Source organism: Cydia pomonella, chromosome 13 (genome assembly GCF_033807575.1).
Source record: "Cydia pomonella isolate Wapato2018A chromosome 13, ilCydPomo1, whole genome shotgun sequence".
Classification (NCBI taxonomy): Eukaryota; Metazoa; Arthropoda; class Insecta; order Lepidoptera; family Tortricidae; genus Cydia; species Cydia pomonella.
In genome coordinates, this window is record NC_084715.1 from 11,068,862 (window position 1) to 11,090,424 (window position 21,563).

Here is a 21,563-nt window from a genome sequence, read left to right on the forward strand (position 1 = left end):
GGTGAAGGATGGGCATGTAGCCAGTAGCCGGCTTCCCGGGCTCCAACCGCCAAAAGTCTTGCGTGATCTGGACCTGTACAGTTGTTTAGAAGAGTATTGTAAGTTAAATCACAATAAATATTATCCCAGCTCCTTTGTGATTTTGGGTTGTCTGGAAATTGTTTTCCCGGGCAAGCAATTTTAAAAGCATTTTTAGCATCCGCAAAGCCCGTAATCTCATAGTTTGTGGGCAAAGCCCTTAAGATATTTCCTATGAGACCAGACGTGCTATTAATGGATGCCAAAAAGGCTGGGGAAGCCACACTGGAAATTTTGCGAATTCCTAAACCTCCGAACCGAATAGGGAGGGACGCTTGAGACCAGGAAGGCTCACTCAGCTGAATGTTTAGAATCGTCTCTAAACTAATTTTATTATTTTTTTAATTTTATTTTCCTAAAAAAAAATGTTTATTTATAAAAGTTTTCAGGATTGTACATAAAAATAATTAATGAATTTAATTTACAGACAAAAAATACTCTTGCTCGGGCCCGAAATCGGGTCTGGATATCGGGCCCGATAAAGTGTGGATGTAATAAAACCAAAGCTTTAAACACAATATTATTAACATAGTTTACATACTAGGAAAATATCCCTTCAAACGTCAAGTCTCAGCTCAGCTGACTGTCAATGTCAATGGTTTTTGATACGTTGAAAATTGAAGTTCAATTTTATTCAATATTTATATTATTCTGTGCAATGTCCATACAAAAAGTAATACACGTTAATAACTGTACACTTAATAAACTGATGTATTATTGTTCACTTCTTATTTTTGATAATTGTTAACAGGAAAAGAAATGGTTTAAGCCAATCTTCGACTTCGAAGATGATGTTCCTCCTGCAAAGCGGCGAAAAAGCAAAGATGGAACCTTGCCAAATACTAAAACACCCGTCAAAAAAGTGCGTAAGATCTCTTGTTATCTATTCTATAAAAGTTTTTTTATCTACAATTATTTTCTTTTGTTCTTACAAAGTTCCACATATTTTCAGAATATGTGCAGTAACACATCGGGTACTGCTGATAAAACTCCTATTAACATTGATCACAAGAATTGGATGAAGAACTTTGATCCAGTGACAACAGAGGACTTAGCTGTTAATAGTAAAAAGATACAAGAAATTGAGGACTGGTTAAAATTAAGTATCCAACACAATAATAGTGAGATATTACTACTTACTGGCCCTGTAGGATGTGGGAAGACTATTACAGTGCGGACACTAGCGGCTAAACACAAAGTAAAAGTGACAGAGTGGATTACACCCCTAGATATTGATATACCAACAGAATATGGTATGGCTGCCAATCCATCTTCTCTTAACATGTACAGGGTAACTTTCCCTTATATCGTCATATTTCCTAATGTTGTGTTTCTACTTTTCATAATAATTTTGCTGTCTAAGAAGACTGCCTTATGTTAGGAAGGAAAAGTTACCTTATTTAAATTTAGTTAAACAAGAGCTCTGGTCTACTTCCCTTATCAGATTAAGCGATTTAGTAACTGTTACTAAATACTAGTCAGACCATGATAAGTTGGCAGCGATTTTTTTTGTGTCAAGTAAATGTGAATCAGAATGGCGGGTGTACCTAAATAAAAAGAAAAAAGCTTACCATATTATTGTACTTGTATTTAGTACCTCCATTTAAAAAATTGTACCTCACGGTACTAAAAGTTATCACCAAAAAACAGTACACTGACAGAATGGTGGGTGTACTTTATTACGCTATGATCCCACAATTATTGATAAATTCTATAAAAACCAAATTTTTGTACCCTCATATTCAATTATAATATTTACCAATTTATTTGTGGTTTCCAAAACGTCATAATTTCGTAGAAGTTTGACATTGAAAATAACCCGTGCACCGTCTGGGCTACCAAAATCGCTGCCAACTTATCTTGGTTTGACTCAACTTCTTTGTTTGTTTAATTTTCAGGAGATTACCAGTTTAAAGAAAAACAATCTACTAAATTCCTTGATTTCATATTGAATGCAGCAAATTTTACATCACTATTAGATAACAACAGCAGCAAACTGGTGTTGGTTGAAGATTTACCAAATACATTTATAAGAACACCGTCTGAATTTACTGATGTCCTGCAGTAAGTTAATATTTGCACACAAAACTTGTTGGTGTTTACAATTTTAACTTTGCCAGATGTTTTACTTATCTTGTACCTTTTTTTTCAGTCAATATAAACAAAGAGCCAAATCACCCATTGTTTTTATATGTTCAGAAAGTCATACAGATAGTAAGAATACTGCTGCAAATCTATTTACACCAAGTATGAAGGAGCAATTCCAGATACATCACATCGCGTAATATTTCCTTTGTTTTTTTTTTGTTTCATACATTTTAATCCTGCAAATGCTTACGACATTAAAAGCTTGAAAGCATTTGTTTATACTCGTAGCTATACGCTTTAAATTATTATGTTTGTCCTATCTCCATTAAATGATGCTTTGTACAGTCAAGTGTAAAAATATGGGTGTACACATCTTACCCAAAAATATGTCCCATATAAAATATAGCATCTTATTTCTGTGTAGTATCATATTTATGAGACAATTTATTCGATACATATTTTTGCACTTGACTGTATGGAGTAAATACTATTTTAGATGGGATTACCTAAGTCTAAATAACATTGTTATGTACATATATGTATATAGGCCAGTCGATACAGCAACAATTTTGCGCCAAATCTGATTAAGTTGTCTGGTCAAATCAGGTGGTGCGGACACAAACGCCAATTTGGCTCGCCGATTATGAGATTATGACCAATATTAATAATAAAATGGAGGTGTGGACGCAAGAACACCAATTTGTGACGCTAGTATTCGCGTTTGGGGGCATTTTTAAATTTAGAGCGCTCATTGACGCCAATTTCTTTTTTGATCAAATCAGAAGATTCGAGCCTCCCGTCTGGACGGGCTTTATAAATATTAGTTTTAATTTCAGATTGAATGCAGTATCAGTTACAGGTCTAAAGTCTGCCTTAAAGCGAGTTTCAGAAATCATTAGTAAAAATCATACCAACATGTACAACAAACCGACAGCAGAACTGGTAGACTGTGTAGTAAATTCTTCAGCTGGAGATGTAAGATCGGCAGTGTTGAACCTACATTTTGCTTGTTTAAAAGGTATAATTGATTTTAACCTGATCTGACATTTTACTGCAATTTACCACAAATTCTACTAGTCTTTAAGTTCTAGTAGACTTCTAGTAAACAGTAGTTTAATGTTGTATTCGAAGGTTTAATAAAGCAAAGATATAATAATAACTTCAGCTTTATAAGCACAGATGAAATCTTGTGTTACAACTGTTAAACCAAAGTGGACAGATGAGATTGTTTTTTGTTTGATTGATATTTCTTGTAATTAAATGTTATAACCATTTTAAACATTTCAGGTTCCTATCAAAGTTTAGAGACTGATGTCATTATTGAGAAGGAAACGAAAAGTAAGAAGACTGCTAATAGTAAGAAAAAGCCACCATCAAGTAAATTTGTATCTCTAGGGAAAGACCAAACTGTTAGCATTCTACATGGCGTAGGAAGAGTACTAAACCCGAAAGGTAAATTTTAAAACACAATTTGAACGTAACTGTTAACCAACATGGGTAGTGAAAGATGTCATCTCCATATAATTTATTACCTTAAGGCTGCGTTTCCACCAGAGCTGCGTGAGGAATGTGTTTTAAGGACCAATGTAATCATTTCATTTACCTATCCTCGCTCTGCGCAGCTCTAGAGGACAGTATTCTAATGATTCTTAACAAACACATCCCTCACTACGCATCCTCTGGTTGAAACGCAGCCTAAAACGCAAAATCTTGCATAATGGTATTGAGATGACATCTATTACCATACCTGTGCTGTTTGAAAAATACTATATGTATAGTGATTCTTGGGTAAGGTTTAGGTTAGTAATTACTACGTCGCTAGTGTTAAATAATATATTTCATAGTTGTATCATAGGCTACGGACTGCTTACCATCAGGCGGGCCGTATGCTTGTTTGCCACCGACGTAGTATAAAAAAAATGTATTCCTTCTAATTTTTTAGTTGTGGTAAGCGAAAATGGAAGCAAACAGTTGACCCACCGTCCTACAGAGATAATTGATCAATTTTTAAGTCAGCCAAGTTCCTTTGTGAATTTTCTTGAAGAAAACTATTTGAGTCATTACTCCTCGATTGACCATGTGGTTGGAGCTGCTCTAAGTCTCAGTGACGCCGACTTCATGCTGGGAGAGTGGCGGGTAAGTTCATGGCAAATGTTGACCCCTAGCAGTTCAGAGCTGCAATTAGCAATGGTAGCCCTGATTTCATCTCCAAGTTGGCTGGTGGTATTATCTGGGCTATAACCGCAAAAATCGAAATTCGTCAATTGCGGCCATTTTTCTCTGTCACTCTAATTACGTCTTAATGAGTCATTCTCAGTAGGCCCCCTGCCTATATTTTTTTTGATGGAATCATATTCCATTTTAACATAAAACATTTGAACTTTAGGAAAAGATGTGTCAAGAATATGGACTATACACTGCTGTGGCTGGACTGATGGTAGCAAATAAGGCACCAGTCTCTGCATGGAATCCAGTTAGAGGGCCAAAGAACATGAAAATTCAATACCCGTGAGTGCTTGGTTACTTTCCTAAATTTATTACACATTTATTGGTATGTAATGATTTTAAATACAATGTTTACTTTTTTTCAGATCACTACAAGAATTACCTTTACTAGAACCAAACTATTTATATAAGGGAAAAATTTTAGTAACTGATTATCAAACATACTGTAAAATAATAGGGAAACAACAATGAGTGTTAAATGTTATGTAAGTAATATTTTTAAATAAAACCATTTCATTTTTTACACTAATATTTATTTGCCCAACATTCTTACAATATGAAATCTTAAAGAAATTATTAATATGCCAAGGGGATGTATCTTAAACGGTTCTTAAGACTGTAACAGATGTGGGAGCTTGGGATCTGGGGAAAATTAAAAATAAATAATTAGTATTACAATTTATTAGTCAAATGTCTCTGATTATACAAATAAAAATTGGTACTGAAATACATTAAACACTTCACCGATACTCAGTTCATTTGGAGCTTCACTGATCACTCACTGTTTCAGTTTCCATTTTGCAAGCTTTTATAATGAGAAATTTGCAAGTTAATTATAACCATTCGTTATGTTTATGACACTATACTTACCTTTCTGTAGAATCTCTACAGAACAAATTTATTTTTAAAAGAAAGGGAATCGGATTTATACTTACCTCATGCGGAGGGTCTGGAATGTGTCATGGTGAGATGGATTAATTTTGGTATACTTTTCTCCAAATGTTTTTAATTTCATCGGTTTGATGGCTTCAAAGCGAATATTAACTTTAGAACAAGTAATTAAAGCTCGGATAAAAATGTACCAAACCTCCAATGCCAACTATGTATTTTATCGTGTAATAGGGTAGTTTCCTAGTAAGTAATCATCAACCATATTTTATATAAGATAAACTATGTCATCATAGTATGCAATAATCGAATTTTCAGTTCTTTTGTTAGTCGAAAAGTTCAAATGAAGTCCAGTCAATTAAAATTAAAGTTCACAATTGCCACAATCTTACCTACAGGAAACTAGTCTACTGGTGTGTGTGTGTGTGTGTGTGTGTGTGCGTGGAGGCGGGGCGACTATCGGGAGGAGGAGGAGGAGGACCTGGAGCGGCGGCGGCGCGGCGCGGGGCGCGGGGAGCGCGAGCGCGAGCGCCGGCGCCGCGGTGGCGAGCGGCGCCGCACGGGGCTGCGGCGGCGGTACCTGCGCCCATCAGTACACACTTCAATATCATACGCTCAACTATCCTGTACACACTGCATTGCATGGAGTAGGATTGACGGCGCGACAATAACATGCCACAGATACTTGTGTGTCCAAGTCTAACTAAAGGTCCCACTTTGTCGCTTACCATAAGGACGAGATTTGATTGTTTTTTTATACGAATAATCTGTCAGTGTTCTTATGGCAAGCGACAAAGTGAGACTTTTTGCTTGGAAACGACACATATACTTGTTACTAAATGTTAAAATATTTCTGTTAGGGTTAGGGTACCAATGGGGGTTGATATAAAATTAATATAGAATTGAAGTCAGACATGACACAGAGCAGACATGTAGTCACCTCGGCGGCGAGTGTCGGCGGAGCGGCGCGTGGCGGGGCGGCGGGCGCGGCGAGGGGCGGCGCGGCCGCGACGGGATCAGCACCGGCGCCGCCGTGATCTCCTGCCCGTCGATCTGCCCTGGCAGCCTAGTTACACTAGAGTGCAGACATGTAGTCACCTCGGCGGCGAGTGTCGGCGGAGCGGCGCGTGGCGGGGCGGCGGGCGCGGCGAGGGGCGGCGCGGCCGCGACGGGATCAGCACCGGCGCCGCCGTGATCTCCTGCCCGTCGATCTGCCCTGGCAGCCTAGTTACACTAGAGTGCAGACATGTAGTCACCTCGGCGGCGAGTGTCGGCGGAGCGGCGCGTGGCGGGGCGGCGGGCGCGGCGAGGGGCGGCGCGGCCGCGACGGGATCAGCACCGGCGCCGCCGTGATCTCCTGCCCGTCGATCTGCCCTGGAAGCCCAGTTAAACTTTTTAGGGTTCCGTACCCAAAGGGTAAAACGGGACTATATTACTAAGAGTCCGCTGTCCGTCCGTCCGTCTGTCACCAGCCTGTATCTCAGGAACCGTGATAGCTAGACAGTTGAAAATTTCACAGATGATGTATTTCTGTTGCCACTATAACAACAAATACTAAAAAGTACGGAACCCTTGGTGGGCGAGTCCGACTCGCACTTATCCGGTTTTATTTAGTTTAACAGTGCAGCAGTCAAATTTTACATTCAAAACGCAAGGCGTGACGTAAAGCTGGACTTTTTGTATTGATAAAAGAGCAGACTGCAAAATTTCGTACCAACTTGATAGTGCGATGAAATGCACAATGGTTTGGGTAAGTAATAGAACGTATACAAACCTATAATATATCACTCTGAATGTATAAATTCAATTTGTATAATTATATTATATTATTTTTATGTTATACTAATTGAAAGTATACGTTTACTTTATTATACATAAGATTAGTATACATTTTTAACGTTTGTAAACTGAAATTATTCCAAAAGTGCGTATATATTATAGGACGCACCCCAATGGTTTCCCATAAAAGTGATGCGAAGTCAGAATTCAAATCTAAATATTAATTTATTAAATGAAAACGGAACGAATAAGTACTAAAACACAACCATCATCTAAATTCACAGAGCAGGCTTCGTCAAAAGCGTAGGTACTTAAACAGCATCCGCAACAAACGTCGTCCAATCTACATAAGTGGGGTACCTAATGAATGATTCTTCGACAATCAATTCGCAGATTATCGATTCGCAGACAACGATTCGCCAAACAACGTTTCGCAGAGTGATTCATTTGTAGATGTAACTTTTGGTCGACTAACGTTACGCAGACTCTTGACATTCACATAAAGTTAAGTTCACATAAAGTTCAGTTCGCTTCTGTGTAAATTAGCAGAACTATTATTGGATGATTTTCATTTGGCAGAGTAATCTTTTCGTTTAAGGAATGTTTAGTCGAATAACGTTTCACACTTTATACATCGTTATTTTCGAAATAAAAGTCTTTTTACAAAGAAACTGGTTTCAGAAAGAAAGAAATAAAATATTATCCTTTCTTAAGTATATGCGTTAAGCATAGTTTAGGTTTGAATCCATTTTTAACTTAACCTTTTGAACGCCAGACGACAAAGGAACATGCCGTGCCCCGGACGCTGGCTATCACGATAATTTACGCGAAATTGAACTTTACAGAGTCCCGCGTTAGTCGCTATTGCATTGGCGAAACTGTCGGCTGTAGCCGTCGTTGGCGTCCTTGGCAAGTCATTCAGATGTCGGCCATAGCCGACGGTGGCGGTCAAAGGGTTAAATATGAACAAAAGCATAGGTATTGTACAAACAGCAACACTCTTAACTGCCCACCGGTGGACCTTATGCCTTTTGTAATAAGGTCCACCGATGGACAGTTAACAGTGTGGGCCATCGTACCTATGCAATATAGGTTTTTAATATCTGGACGACCGAGCCTTGCTCAGAAAATGTATAAAACTCAAAAATGCGTGGTTTCCCAGAGATACGAACTAGCTAGATCGATTTTTCGCCCCCCGAAAACCCCCATATACCAAATTTCATCAAAATCGTCAGAACCGCTCCGAGATCCCCGAAATGTATTAAATATACAAGAAGTGCTCCTTTCAAGGCATAAAATTTTATGGTCATTTGTGTTAATGAAAATAAGTATATAATTAAATGTATCAAAACCATGTTTATCAGACTCAAACTAAAAGTTGTTGTGTAGGTTAGTCATGCCCTAGTCTACCCATAAATAAGAGCGAAGTTTTGTTAATTAATAGGTATTCATGCCAAATGATTATTCGACCTATGCACGCGATAACTGCGGATGCCAGGGAATGGCTATCAAACTTAGACCTTAAACTTTGACTATAACGTTACTTTTGTAAACTTGATTTGTATTTTATTTTTCCAATAAAGCCATACGATAATAATACTACTCGTGCAAACGACTATTATGCGTAATGACATTCTGCCAATCGTTACTCGGCCAAAGAACCCGTCTGCGAATCGTTGTCGGCGAATCGAAAATCGGCGTATTGTTTGTCGGAAAATCAATAGGGCACCCATCAATCTATTGCATATTTTTATTTAGGACATAACTGTGACTTTAGAATTTGATCTCAAGGTGTATTATTTATTTTATTACATAAGCTTCATACACCATAAATAAACCATGTCTTACCTCCATCCATATGCTTCATGGCATTTTCTGCTTCGTCGGCATTCGTGAACTCCACGTATGCGTATCCGCGACTGTTGTGCGGATGCAGGCGATCCATCGGAAACTCTATAGTTTTCACATTGCCGTATGTTGAGAATATCTCTTGAATATGGTCTTTGGTAACATTCAGAGTCAATCGTCCGATGTGGATGCGTGTAGGACGCGGCGGCGGTGAACGTTCTCTCTTTTTTCTGGCTGGAGATCTAAAATAAAAAAAAGATAAAGTCAATTCTATACTTATCATACAACATAACTTTTCAGACAGGACATGTGTTAGTGAATAAGGGCTCATTTAGACGGCGCGCGAAAAAGCTCAGTTGTACGAGCCGGAGTTTGAACGCGCGACCTCCGGATGGAAAACGCACCAGGTTTCCTACGCATTATTAGGCTACCAGCGCTTCATACGTGTTGCTGCGTATGAAGTCATATGCACAGTGAAATATTTCAGTAATCCTCTTATATTCTTTTTTTAAATAAAGTTTTCAGTTGTTCCCTCAATGCCGAGGATCATGACATTATTCTATTATTCTGTTGAAGACAAGGTTTCTGTTCCTCGTCAACTGCATGTCTCGTGCCTTCAACTTTTCCCGTCATTATGACTCTCTCAAGGATAGCGGTGTACTAAAAAAAATAAGTCCCTAGAATGTCCTATATTTATTTATTTTCTTAAAAAATGTTGAGAGTTAATGTAAGAATGTGCAAGCATTATGAATTATGTGGACCGAATATAGAGTTTGCCGAATACGAATTTTCGGTTCAGATCTTACCAGTTGAATTATTTGGTTCCTCTGTATCATTTTAATAACCATTTGAAAATGCTTCAATTACATTAGCAGCTAGATATGATTTTTTCTTAGGTAATTCCCTCAAAACAAACTGGTCAAAGGGCTAGGAAGTAGGAACTCGCGAAATAAAATTCACCAGTCTCTTAACTAATCAAAACATGCTATGGATTCAACATGTCTCATCATATTAATTCGTGTCGTGTCATTGTGTTATAATGACAATGGGAAAATGTAATCCGATGGAAGAGAGTAATTGAAAAATTCTGGAGGAACTTGTTACATTTTAGTGTTGCAACAAGATAAACATAATAAAAATATTGGCCGAATATTCGTCATCTTTAACTGAATTGTTCGGCCGTATTGTAGATGTGACCAGGAAAGGAAAACCAAGGAAAAGGTGAATGAGCTGTGTGAGAGATAAAGGAATTGTAAAAACTGCAATTTGTAACATTTTTATCCATCATACCTATCATGCTTGTCCTTGCTTTTGGCCTTGTCATTAGATGATGGTGCTGATATCTTCTTCTTGTCTCCAAGTGGTGATCTGTCCCGAAGCTTCTCCCGGTCCGGCTCTCGACGATCCTTCACTGGACTCTTCTGTGGTGATGTCCTAGATAAAGCATTGAATTATAAGACCATAGTTCTGCAGAAAAGGACCTATTAATTTTTATTGTCCAAGTTTCTTATAGCTATAGTGTTCTTATATAGTTATAACTAATGGCCAAACATGGAATCCAATCTAGCTAAGACTGAATGTATGATAAATAAATTATGCTTATTTGAACTAATTCTGTCCTGTCTAAGTTTGCACAATTGGTTATAGTGTCAACCTGCCCATATGCTAATGTAAGTGCAGATCGTCAGGATGTAAGTTATAAACTTGATACTATCTTATCTTATCTTCTAATTTCCGGGGGCCCTTGCGGATACACTTCGACCCATAGGGATCTTTTGTGTAGTTGCCCCCTAAGGAAATCTTGATACTAAAATCGTCTTAGAAAGTAGAGGCATGCATCACTTCAGTATGAGTCATTCTCAGCCACATATCAAAACACTCACTGGAGACAGGAGTAGTGGTCAGCACTGACCCCTACGCCATGCCAATATGGGCACCTAAAGCCGTGTATGCTTCAGCGCTGACACCCGTCAGTACTCACCGGTTGATATTATTCTAAAACACTCCCTGGACTTCATAAATGACCTGTCGGCACTGACAGTCAGTGTGACATTAAGACCAGCCCAATAGCGAAGAGTATATTTTTCTTTAATAAAACTTACTTCTTCTTGGCCCTGGAGCGTTCATTGCTACTGCTGCTGGATGAGCTGGACGAGGAGGAAGATCTTGAGGAGCTGCCAGAACTACTTGAGGAAGACAGAGATGATGACCTTGATGAACTGCTGTCTGATGAACTAGGAATAACAATGGGTATTTAAAATAATGTGTGTATGTTGTTGTTATTTTGTTCCTAATACCTAAAAGTATTAGTATGGTTTATTAGTGGAGACTAAATTAATGTGTCATAATCATTTAATTTCATGGTATTGCAACCATGGTATCAGAGATGCGTCAGGTCAAATGTTTATGTCTGTTAAGAGAACCTTTTTTTAAGTTGCCATTTCTATTTCATTTGTTTTGGATTGTCACAAGTCAGATTTTTGTGTTTATTAATTTATATTATATTATACACAAAGGACTGAGCACAAAGGCAACTTCGGCGGGAAAGCATATTAAACGGAAGAAAAACTGACGCAATTGAGGACCGCTGTAAGCATTATACTTGTAAGTATAAATTTAACCGTACCAACCTAGGCAGGCCTCTTACTATGTACTGGTACATTTTACAAGATGCAGCAGTCTTCGTACATAACCTAAAATCGTTACATTCTGGTAGATTCATATAAATGACCATTCGTTGATGCAAAATGTAAGTTAAGTGACCAAAAAGATCTACCTGCCGCTACTATCGCTGCTACTGGATCCTGAATCGCCCTTTTTCTTCTTATCCTTTGGTTTCTTCTTGTCTTTATCCGACGTTGCTGATGGCGACTTATTGCGAGCCCTAAAACATGAAACTCAATTTGATTACCCATACACAATACTCAAATAATATTGACTTTAGATAGATTAATAAAAACTTACATAATATAGTCAAATCACGCTAAATATATCAAATTTACAACTCGCGTCCTATCAATTCAATTCGGCCGGCATTCAATCTAATGCACTCCGCCATGTTTTTCAACCATTCAATCGTTCTTCGTTCCTCGTCCATTCATTTTTTTTATGTTGCCAGCCGACATAAATGTAAAGGCCTCTACAAACGTTTGCGATATATCAGCCCAATAAATGCTGAATAAATGGAGATGGAGCGATAGTTAAAATGAGACAACGGAACACAGCCGACATGTTGAAAGCGTTGTTGATTAGCAACCGTGAGTTGACATCGTGACTGACATGATTTTTAGGCCTCTTTCACGAGTGCTTTTACAACGCGCGATAAGCATTGCAAAAAGCATTTACCTAAATGACACAAATAACCGGTTTCACACAAAGGGAGCATACGCGCGAGGCAATTTCCTCACGCACAAACCGGCCAGTGTAGACGGCGCGCGCGTATAAGCGTAGGTGTAAGTTACTCTATGGTTATCTAAGGTGCTAGTGCTGCACTCTGGCGGCAGAACATTGCAGTAATACTTCCTATTTACGACCAATATTACGAGGTGTTGAAAATAGAGTTCCGGTTAAATCGGTTATAATATTGGCTAAAACCTGTATAGCATTAGACTTTTCGTTCGTCGCGACATTTATTGTCAAGTAACAATACTAATTTCTTTCTATTCTTTCGTTCTACCAAGTTCTACTACTCAAGCATTCAGAACCAAATACATCTACGACATATCTACGACATAATACGCACTAACCATAAATCAGCATTCTTTTCAAAAAGTATTATATGTATGAGTATAAAGATATTCAATAAGCTACCCACAGACCTTAAAAAACTGCCATCATTACCTTTAAAAAACTGATTGGTTAGTCAAGCAATGCTTCTATAGTATAAATAACTTTTTACTAAGTTAGTAAATAATAATAATAATGTTAATAAGTAATTAATATTATGTTGTGGTTGTTATATCAAAGTCAAAGTCAAAATATTCTTTATTCAAATAGGCCTAGCAACACGCACTTTTAAATCGGCAAATTTTACAAATATCATCTTAATGTAAATATCAGAGCAATTTATTGATGCAGTTATTATTGTTCTAAAAAAACATTGAATTATTATAGATATGGTAAACTTAATAATAAGAATTTCACAAAAGGATCGTCAAACATCAAAATTGTATAAAAATACTAGTCTAGAAACATTCTAGAATAAAATCTAAATGTCAAAAAATACGGTATATACATATACATTGAATTATCAATTTCATCATTATTAACATACTTAACAATAAATAATTCATTCTTTACAATCACACTTAATCCCACAGTGTTTCATCATTCATGTAGTCTTGTGTGCTATAATAGGCTTTAGAGATAAGCTTACGTTTTACATAATTTTTAAATTTACTAACAGACAATTCAGTTATAATATTAGGAAGTTTATTGTAAAATCTTACACAATTACCCATGAATGATTTTTTAATTTTATGGAGCCTCGTGAAGGGCACTGCGAGCTTATGCTTATTTCTAGTATTAATATTATGTATTTCACAGTTTTTCCTAAAACTGGCAATGTTTTTATGTACATACAGAATATTCTCATAAATATATTGACAGTGCACTGTCATTATGTTAATGTCCTTAAACTTATCTCTAAGTGTGTCTCTATGGTACATATTATATATTGCACGAATAGCCCTCTTCATATAATATTAATAATTAAGTAAAATTACATAATATGGTAATTTATGTTACTTAATATCATGCGTTGTTATTGTTGATAAATGTACTTTACATTCGATTTAGATCTAAGATAAGTAACCAAATATTGTACGCCTTTGTAAGGCAGGACATGGAGAACATCATTTACCTAAGACCTTTGTAGAACCCATAACCATAGGTACAATAAATTATTTTAGATTTTGATAAATTCGCTACTTGGCGATAGATGGCGACTACGAAAATAATAAGCGTTTTGATGAGAAAACTGATGTATGGAGTGAGCACTCTATGCTTGCTTATTTCTCTGTTTTTTCTTACGCTAGTACTAGCACCCAAAAGAAAAGGATGAGTATATTTTTTTGTTCTTGTCTCTCTGTCGCACTAATATGGAAGAGTGATAGAGCGATTACCGTTTCGTGCGCAAACCATTGGCATATTCGATAAGTCTTCAGCCCTCTGTTCTTCGTGAAAGGTATGAAAATGGTTTAAATCCCGTAGAAGTTATAATAACTACTTACCCAATTATATATCCTCAGTTCTTCAGTTCTCAGAAAATATAATATAAAGTTATATATTTAATATATGATACCCATTTTATTTCCTTCCTCCTCGTGAAAGTCTTTTTCGTATTAAACCACTGAACACCGCCGCATTTAAGATATGCCTGAACATTAATCACTAGCTTAATACCATCAGCAGTTGAGTGGCCGAAATGATTAGCTATAGGCCCCATGCGGGGCTACATGGCCAATACATTAGCCCTACTGAGCAGCCTTTGTTGCATTTACCCCCGCCCACGATTCAATGACCTTTCTTCCTGGCTATAACAACTTACTGAGCGTCTCCTAATATTTTATAGCTTACCGACTTTTCTTAACAGGCGTTGATATAGGTACGTAGGTACATAATTATATTTGGCAATAGCAATTTCCTCTAGTCTAGATTATGTGGGACTATTAAGTTTATAACTTTGTGTTCTACAGGGAGGTGCATTGTGCATTCTACATAAAAAATCATGTTCAAAAATATTTATCTACCTATAAGTATAGTTGACTCTCGCAATTACTGATATATAAAGGAACAAATCATGTACCTAACTACATTAAAGCCCGGTGGGTTTAGGTTATTTTCTCACTCTCACTGAGCGAGCGTGAGCGAGATGGCTGTGCGTGCCCGGAATTACGGATAATCGAACATTTTTGTGAAAGAATTGTTAAAAAAATTTAAGATGGGTTTTTTTTACAAGTGCAACTGAGAGGCAAAGGCAACATGTCGAACGTGGTTCTTGGTAGGCCCTCAGGATTTAAATCGATGGAGTTACTAGAAAAGGGCCTCAACATTTCTAATTAAATCTTTGGCAACCGTATTGTTGTGTTTAAAAAAACACTACGATTTGTAATGTGGTAAATGTCCACAAATACAAATATATTTATTGCACAACCTCTGAAAAAAAATGTACATGAAAACAAATAAAAAACATGAAGATAGAGATAAACAACAGGCGGCCTTATCGCTACAGAGCGATCTCTTCCAGACAACCTTTAGGTAGTCCACTTTTAGTGTTTAGCAGTAACGCTTTGGTTTACTGCGACATAATGCATATTGCTTGTCTCAGCGATAACTAGACATGTATAAAATAGGATGTTTTATATAATAAACGGACTCTTACACCGACAACTGCCCTTTACTTAACTACTCCGTCACCCTGTTCCGCTCGTAACATACACAAGTTCACTACGTTTATTACATGGCCACCCTCGCAATTAAGGACCAACGGAATCTGTAACCGAAGACTCAAGAAAGAAGCCCTGCACCAGTGGATCCTAAAGAAGAAATTTACGCAGTCAGACAGCCACATATTCAAGAAAGAAGACAGCCACATATTCAAGAAAGAAGATCCTTACGAACGTAGAAACAATGGCAGCACAAATAACACTTCGCATCAACGGCGTCAACATCACCTTAATGGGCCCTATCACGAACCTCACCGTCACCGTCACGGGAGATCAAGCAACCATACAGATCAACAACCAGTCACGGGAGACCAGTCAACTATACAGATCACGAGTCAAGAAGAACCCGGCGAACCACAGATGATGGACTACACAGCCAACCAGCCAGCCCAAGACTCAAGCAGTCAACGAGTCAGAAAGCAACCACAGAACACGAGACCACTGCCGAGGAGCCCCCACCCACGGACCATTCAGGAAATGCGCGAGAGGAGGCAACGCCTCTTCGGCCAGGAGCCGAACGCGGACCAGCGGTGACAGCAAGGTTCCATTTTTATCACTTGTCATTATACCCGTCACTTTTGCGCTTACATATTTGTTAGAACGTGACAGCCATGGTGACAAATGATAAAGAGCCTACCATGTTAGCCCTACAGGAACCGATTCCACCGCCGCTACGCCAGCCGTGTCAGCACGCAGGACTAGGACGAGGAAGAGGACGACTTGCCGACCATAACTCATCACCAGGACCCACCACGGAATTAAGGAAATAAGGGTACAATTATTTTTTTTATATACATAGGTATTGTTTTAAAAATGTTAAATTAACAAATTATTATTATCATTTTTGCATTTCAAATAAACGAGTTGTCGCTGAATATACGATTTCCATCAAACTTACTCAAAGTAAATTATAAAATCCTAATTGTAAAATCTTAGTGTCGAATAGTGTCCTCATTTACCGATTTCGCAATTCCCGCCAACCGCGCGACCTTACGTGCGCGTCAGCATTAATTTAACGAGGTCGCGAGCCTTCGTCGCGATCTTACATTATTATAATTACCGGTGAATGAAATTTGATAACAACGGTTACTTTGATATTCTAATCGTTCATAGTAATGTGTTTTTTTTATATTCTTATTTTTACCTATAGGGGCCGTCACCAAGATGTCAATAAATTAATTGCATTACTTTCGATGCCACATTACCGCCTTGATTAGAACGTTCTATCCAACTCTCATTTTGTGATATAGCCTGGTGGCCCGCGCCAACGCTGCAGCAGTAGGTAATGGTGCTCCCCAGGGCCGGATTTAGGGGAGGGCAACCGGGGCTACTGCCCCGGGCCTCCACAAAAGAGGGGCCCCCCACAATAGAGAATTCGGTAAATTTACCATTTTATTTGGAAAAAAATTGAGGCCAGGGGGCCTCCACTCCTTTATTGCCCGAGGCCTCCAGACCTCTAAATCCGGCATTGGTGCTCCCACATGGGCTGTTATACAAGTTATACAACATCGTGTGACAGGGACATCATGATAGTATTATGTAGTCCCTGTCGCAAGATGTTATGTAATATTTTATGTGGGAGCACCATAAATGACGCTGCAACACCAATGCCGCTGCGTTTGTCATCCGAATATATGTTATACTCGTAGGTATATTTAGAATTTGTGGGTTACGGTGGTTATTGATGCCTCGTACATTACCTATCTATAGGGGTGTTTGTTTACCATGAGCAAATCTGTGATAACTCGGGGCACATTCTAGGAGCACATTCACATAAAATTTTTCGATATGGCACCTGTACCTCTAGTGTAAATTTATTCGATAGCGAAACGTGACGTACGCGTTTGCGTTAAGTCTAAATTTGTATGGGATTTTGAGTTTGCAAAACGTCCCGCTTAACGCGCTGTTTCTAAATCCCATACAAAATGAGACTTAACGCTAACGCGTACGTCACGTCACGCTATCGAATAAATTTACACTAGGGGTTCTGATATCAAGCCTCTTAAGATAATAAAATGTAGGCGGATTGATGCGGATCTAATTTCAAACAAAATTACAACTTACTGTCAGTGCCATTCATATGCTAGAGTAAGAATAATATATGAGGTAATATTATATATTCCGCTACGATTGTTACTAAGTCCGAAATAAGGTTTGTCTGGAAATGGTTTATGTACAGTCAGCCAAGGAAGTGGTTTACCACTTTTCGACTCTATTTGTCAAGTAATAGAGACTTCCTTGGCTGACTGTACCTAATGGTATTTTTATGACTTAAATGAAGGTAAATTTCACTTTTAATGTACTTTTAGCTAGTAATGTTTAAGAAATGATAAATAACGATATAAAATTATTAGAATAAAACATTTAGTGCCAATGAGGAATACTAACCGGGTTTAAAAATAAAATAAATTCTTCAAAAATACCTTTTTATATAATTATTATTACATAATAAGTGAATTCGGCCATAATAATGAGGCATGCGCGTATAATAATGAGGTACCGAGGTACCGACCGTAACTGAGGGTCGCTTTGATCAAAAATAAATGAGTAATTTAAATGTTTGATATAGGTACTCTGGCAATCCCACTTTGTCAGTAGGAAAAGGCGTAAAATTCAAATTTTCTGTAGGAGGTCAAGCATTAGCTCCTACATTTTTTAATTTTCCGCTTCTTTCTACTGACAGAAATAGCTCATAAAATAAGGTATAATAATATTTCATGTGACTGATGACTGCTAGCTGCTAGATTGACCAAACAGCGGACCTAGCCAAGGTGACAATCGTTATCGCTACGACACCGAAACGCTTTGTGTTTCTATATATATCAAACTTCAACAGTGACAGTTGCGTTTCGATCGCTACGGATTGTAATTTTAAGCGATTTGCATGTTGGCTACGCGGCCTGTACCTACCCAATTAAGTGCTCACAATCCCAGCTACATATGAGAGGGCTGGCGGCCTAACGGTAAGAACGTGCGACTTGCAATCCGGAGGTCGCGGGGTCAAACCCCGGCTCATACCAATGAGTTTTTCGGAACTTATGTGCGATATAAATAAATAAATATTATAGGACATTATTACACAAATTGACTAAGTCCCACAGTAAGCTTAATAAGGCTTGTGTTGAGGGTACTTAGACAACGATATATATAATATATAAATGTGACGATCCACGGTAAAAGGTACCTTATGGCGGTTGGCGCTTACGCTGTTATTTACGACGCTCCAATACTAATGCCATGCTATGCAACGTAAGCGCCAACCGCCATAAGGTACCTTTTACCGTGGATCGTCACAAATATTTATAAATACTTAAATACATAGAAAACACCCATGTCTCAGGAACAAATATCCATGCTCATCACACGAATAAATGCCCTTACCAGGATTTGAACCCGGGACCATCAGCTTCGTAGGCAGGGTCACTACCCACTAGGCCAAACCGGTCGTCAAAAATATATATCATTTGATATTTACCAGTCGCTTTTCGGTGAAGGAAAACATCGTAAGGAAACCGGAGTAATCCCAGCAAGGCCTAAGTTGGCCCTCTGGGTTGAAAGGTCAGATGGCAGTCGCTTTCGTAAAAACTAGTGCCTACGTAAATCTTGGGATTAGTTGTCAAGCGGACCCCAGGGTCCCATGAGCCGTGGCAAAATTACTTCAAAAGAACATCCCTGGAAGACCGTTGTTGGGTCTCCGACCAGTGACTGCTTTACAAAATTTTGAATAGGGCTTTGGATTGTCCTGAGCTGTTGCGAAAAATTAATTTTACTGTACCCAGACAGCATGCTCGAGCCACAAATTTTAGACCATTCGCAACTAGTACTTATAGAACCTATGTCGGGTCTCAGAGTGTAGTTCCCAGGATGTGTAAAGAGCACAACAACCTGTTTAAAGAAGCTAAAGTTGACATTCTTAATATCTCTTTCTTTACACAGGTTCAAAACGTGTTTATATAAGTAAAGTAAGTAAGGACACATCAAGACAATACATTTTTATTGCATGAAAGTGAGTTCAAAACGTGTTAGTATATAATAAATATCCATCACAATATGCCGAGATCCAGCACGCAATATATCTTATTGTACTATACACGGTGTAACCTGAGGAAATCGAAAGATTTTAATTTAACAGTGTATTCCAGCAGCGGTATCATGGTCGCATTTTTATCACCTGTCACGCCATGCGTCACTTTCGCATTTACATACTTGTTAGAACGTGACAGGCATGGTGACAAATGATAAAAAGCCGACCATATTAGCCCTACTGATCACATTTAGAGACTAAAATGTCATATAAGCTTTTCTGGATTTTGCCTAGTTTCAGAGTTAATAGCAATTAAAAAAAAAATACTTTTATTTTAACTTAGTGGAAAACGATACCTATTGATAGATGTCAAAAAGTGACAAATAACCTTTGAAAAAAAACTAGGTTTTACAAAAAATCGTAAAAACTCATTTTCAGTGCCAGTTTTACAATAAACTTTTTATGTACATTCAAAAATATAATTAAAAAAAAAACAAAAGAAAATTTTTTTTTCGCGAAATTTACTTAAACTCATATAACATTTTTTCCTTCTTTTGGCATCAGAAGTGCGTGGTTAAAATCTTTCGGTTTCCTCATGTTACACCGTGTATCTAAAACTATGAACTAAATTAATTTAGCTATAAATATAAACCAGCAAATTAATAAATAACAAAATAGTTATTAAATTATTAAAAACATGCGACTTCAAACCTTTACATGACAAATACATATATATAGGGATTAGTATAGGTTATATATGTACATATTAGCAAAAATTAAATCACGATAATTCTATCATAGGGACTACCGCAAATCCTTGCATTGGAGATGGCCATTGGTATGACGCATAAAGTTTTTATGTTGAAGGGAGATTAAGAGCACATCGCGGAAAACTTACTCGTGTATGTTATTTACAATAAAAGGCAGCAGGATGTTGCTAGGCACCGCTTCCGAACCGGAGATTGCTCAAGTCTGAATATATTTAGCGGCAAGAGGTAGTGCCTAACGTAACTTTAAATTGACTTTAAACTTTTGTTTCAGCGGCACTGTCACTGTTTGTGTGAAGCTGGTTATAAATCCATAGGTATTAGGTACTTAAAGTATTTTACAGTAAAAAAAACTCCGATAAAGTACAGTCTCAGTGCTCGATATGCTAATTACGCGTATAGATACGCGTTATGTATAAATAAGTTTTATGTACATCGAATGATAAGTATTACTCCATTGCCTTAAAAATTGCTTAGGGGAAATCATCAATTACTGGCCACTCTTTAATAAGTGGCCACCTTATAGGTAATAAAAATGAAATCTATTTACCTTCAAAACAGAATTCATTTAGAGTGGGTTTATACCCACTCTAAATGAATTCTGTTTTGAAGGTAAATATTCTGAATATAATTTTATATAAAATAAATGGTTTCCCAATGTCACATAAATGTTTGAGTTGGAAGTTTTTAAGTTCACCTTATGGTGTCAATAACTGGCCACCCTTTTTAATGAATTCTGTAGAATTAATTTTAAGTATAAGGTGGCCAGTTATTTACACAATCACCGCTGAGCTACGGTCGTAGCCGATAACATGGATTTCCTGGTATGTAGCGGAAATGCTTCGTAGAGGCAAAACGACAATTTGTCGTGATTAGCGTGAATGGGTTAAGGAGTGACCAGTAATTGACGATTTACCCTACCTACCTACGCTGCCTACCTACTGAATAGTGGTGGGTGTGAAACGATTTCCACATTATTGCAAACATCTTATTTTAAATAAAACAGTATCTAGTACGTGTCTTCACCTAAATCTATCATGATAACAGCTACTGCAAAACATGTCAGTTCACACGAGTTCTATTTACTTTCAGCCTTGTATCCTGATAGCGGGCCTTTGTGGATTTAGAGAGCTTACAGAACCGGGGGCAATATCAACTGGTATTGTATCTACGCAATAATAACTATTGCTATAAAAGAACTACAACAACGCTGATGTTAAAACGTAAAGGATAAAATTTAAAATTGACTTTGGAAGCTCGTGACATTACCATTTAGCCATAGTACCGACATAATTACAACGTTGGCGCAGAACTTAAAAACTTCCAACTCAAACATTTATGTGACATTGGGAAACCATTTATTTTATATAAAATTATATTCAATTAATTCGAATGATGTTGAGCAAGCTGGCGCGATCG

At 37.6% G+C, this 21,563-nt stretch overlaps 3 protein-coding genes and 1 long non-coding RNA gene across 6 annotated transcripts in view; 3 read left to right on the top strand and 1 right to left on the bottom strand.

Annotated features, from left to right (window-relative positions):
- Positions 1 to 609: 609 nt before the first annotated feature.
- LOC133524189 (cell cycle checkpoint protein RAD17) lies at positions 610 to 4,915 on the top strand. The gene is made up of 10 exons (XM_061860068.1): positions 610 to 751; positions 830 to 940; positions 1,031 to 1,331; positions 1,977 to 2,142; positions 2,231 to 2,359; positions 3,003 to 3,184; positions 3,454 to 3,618; positions 4,109 to 4,302; positions 4,553 to 4,674; positions 4,758 to 4,915. Exons 1-10 carry the CDS (start codon positions 668 to 670, stop codon positions 4,861 to 4,863), a joined length of 1,560 nt encoding a protein of 519 aa, XP_061716052.1. The 5' UTR covers positions 610 to 667; the 3' UTR covers positions 4,864 to 4,915.
- On the bottom strand, positions 4,904 to 12,021 carry LOC133524190 (RNA-binding protein with serine-rich domain 1-B-like). Of its 3 annotated transcripts, XR_009800341.1 has the most exons (8): positions 11,872 to 12,021; positions 11,684 to 11,791; positions 11,010 to 11,141; positions 10,198 to 10,341; positions 8,908 to 9,149; positions 6,221 to 6,654; positions 5,762 to 5,860; positions 4,904 to 5,034 (listed from the first exon to the last, which is right to left on the bottom strand). XR_009800341.1 is itself a non-coding variant. In XM_061860069.1 (7 exons), coding segments are annotated over exons 1-7 (870 nt in total). In that variant the 5' UTR covers positions 11,874 to 12,021; the 3' UTR covers positions 5,058 to 5,736. The 3 variants fall into 3 exon arrangements, 1 of the variants encoding a protein (XP_061716053.1); XR_009800340.1 differs by lacking the exon at positions 4,904 to 5,034 and having other exon boundaries at positions 5,058 to 5,860; XM_061860069.1 differs by lacking the exon at positions 4,904 to 5,034 and having other exon boundaries at positions 5,058 to 5,860; positions 6,537 to 6,654.
- Positions 11,148 to 21,563, top strand: part of LOC133524192 (uncharacterized) — a 55,771-nt gene continuing 45,355 nt past the window's right edge. The window contains exon 1 of the mRNA XM_061860072.1: positions 11,148 to 11,511. The gene's annotated coding sequence lies outside the window, so the exon portion shown is untranslated. The remainder of the gene's footprint in view (positions 11,512 to 21,563) is intronic.
- Positions 15,084 to 16,228, top strand: LOC133524188 (uncharacterized). Its single transcript, XR_009800339.1, has 2 exons — positions 15,084 to 15,894; positions 15,999 to 16,228. It is a non-coding gene; the product is annotated as an uncharacterized LOC133524188 (long non-coding RNA).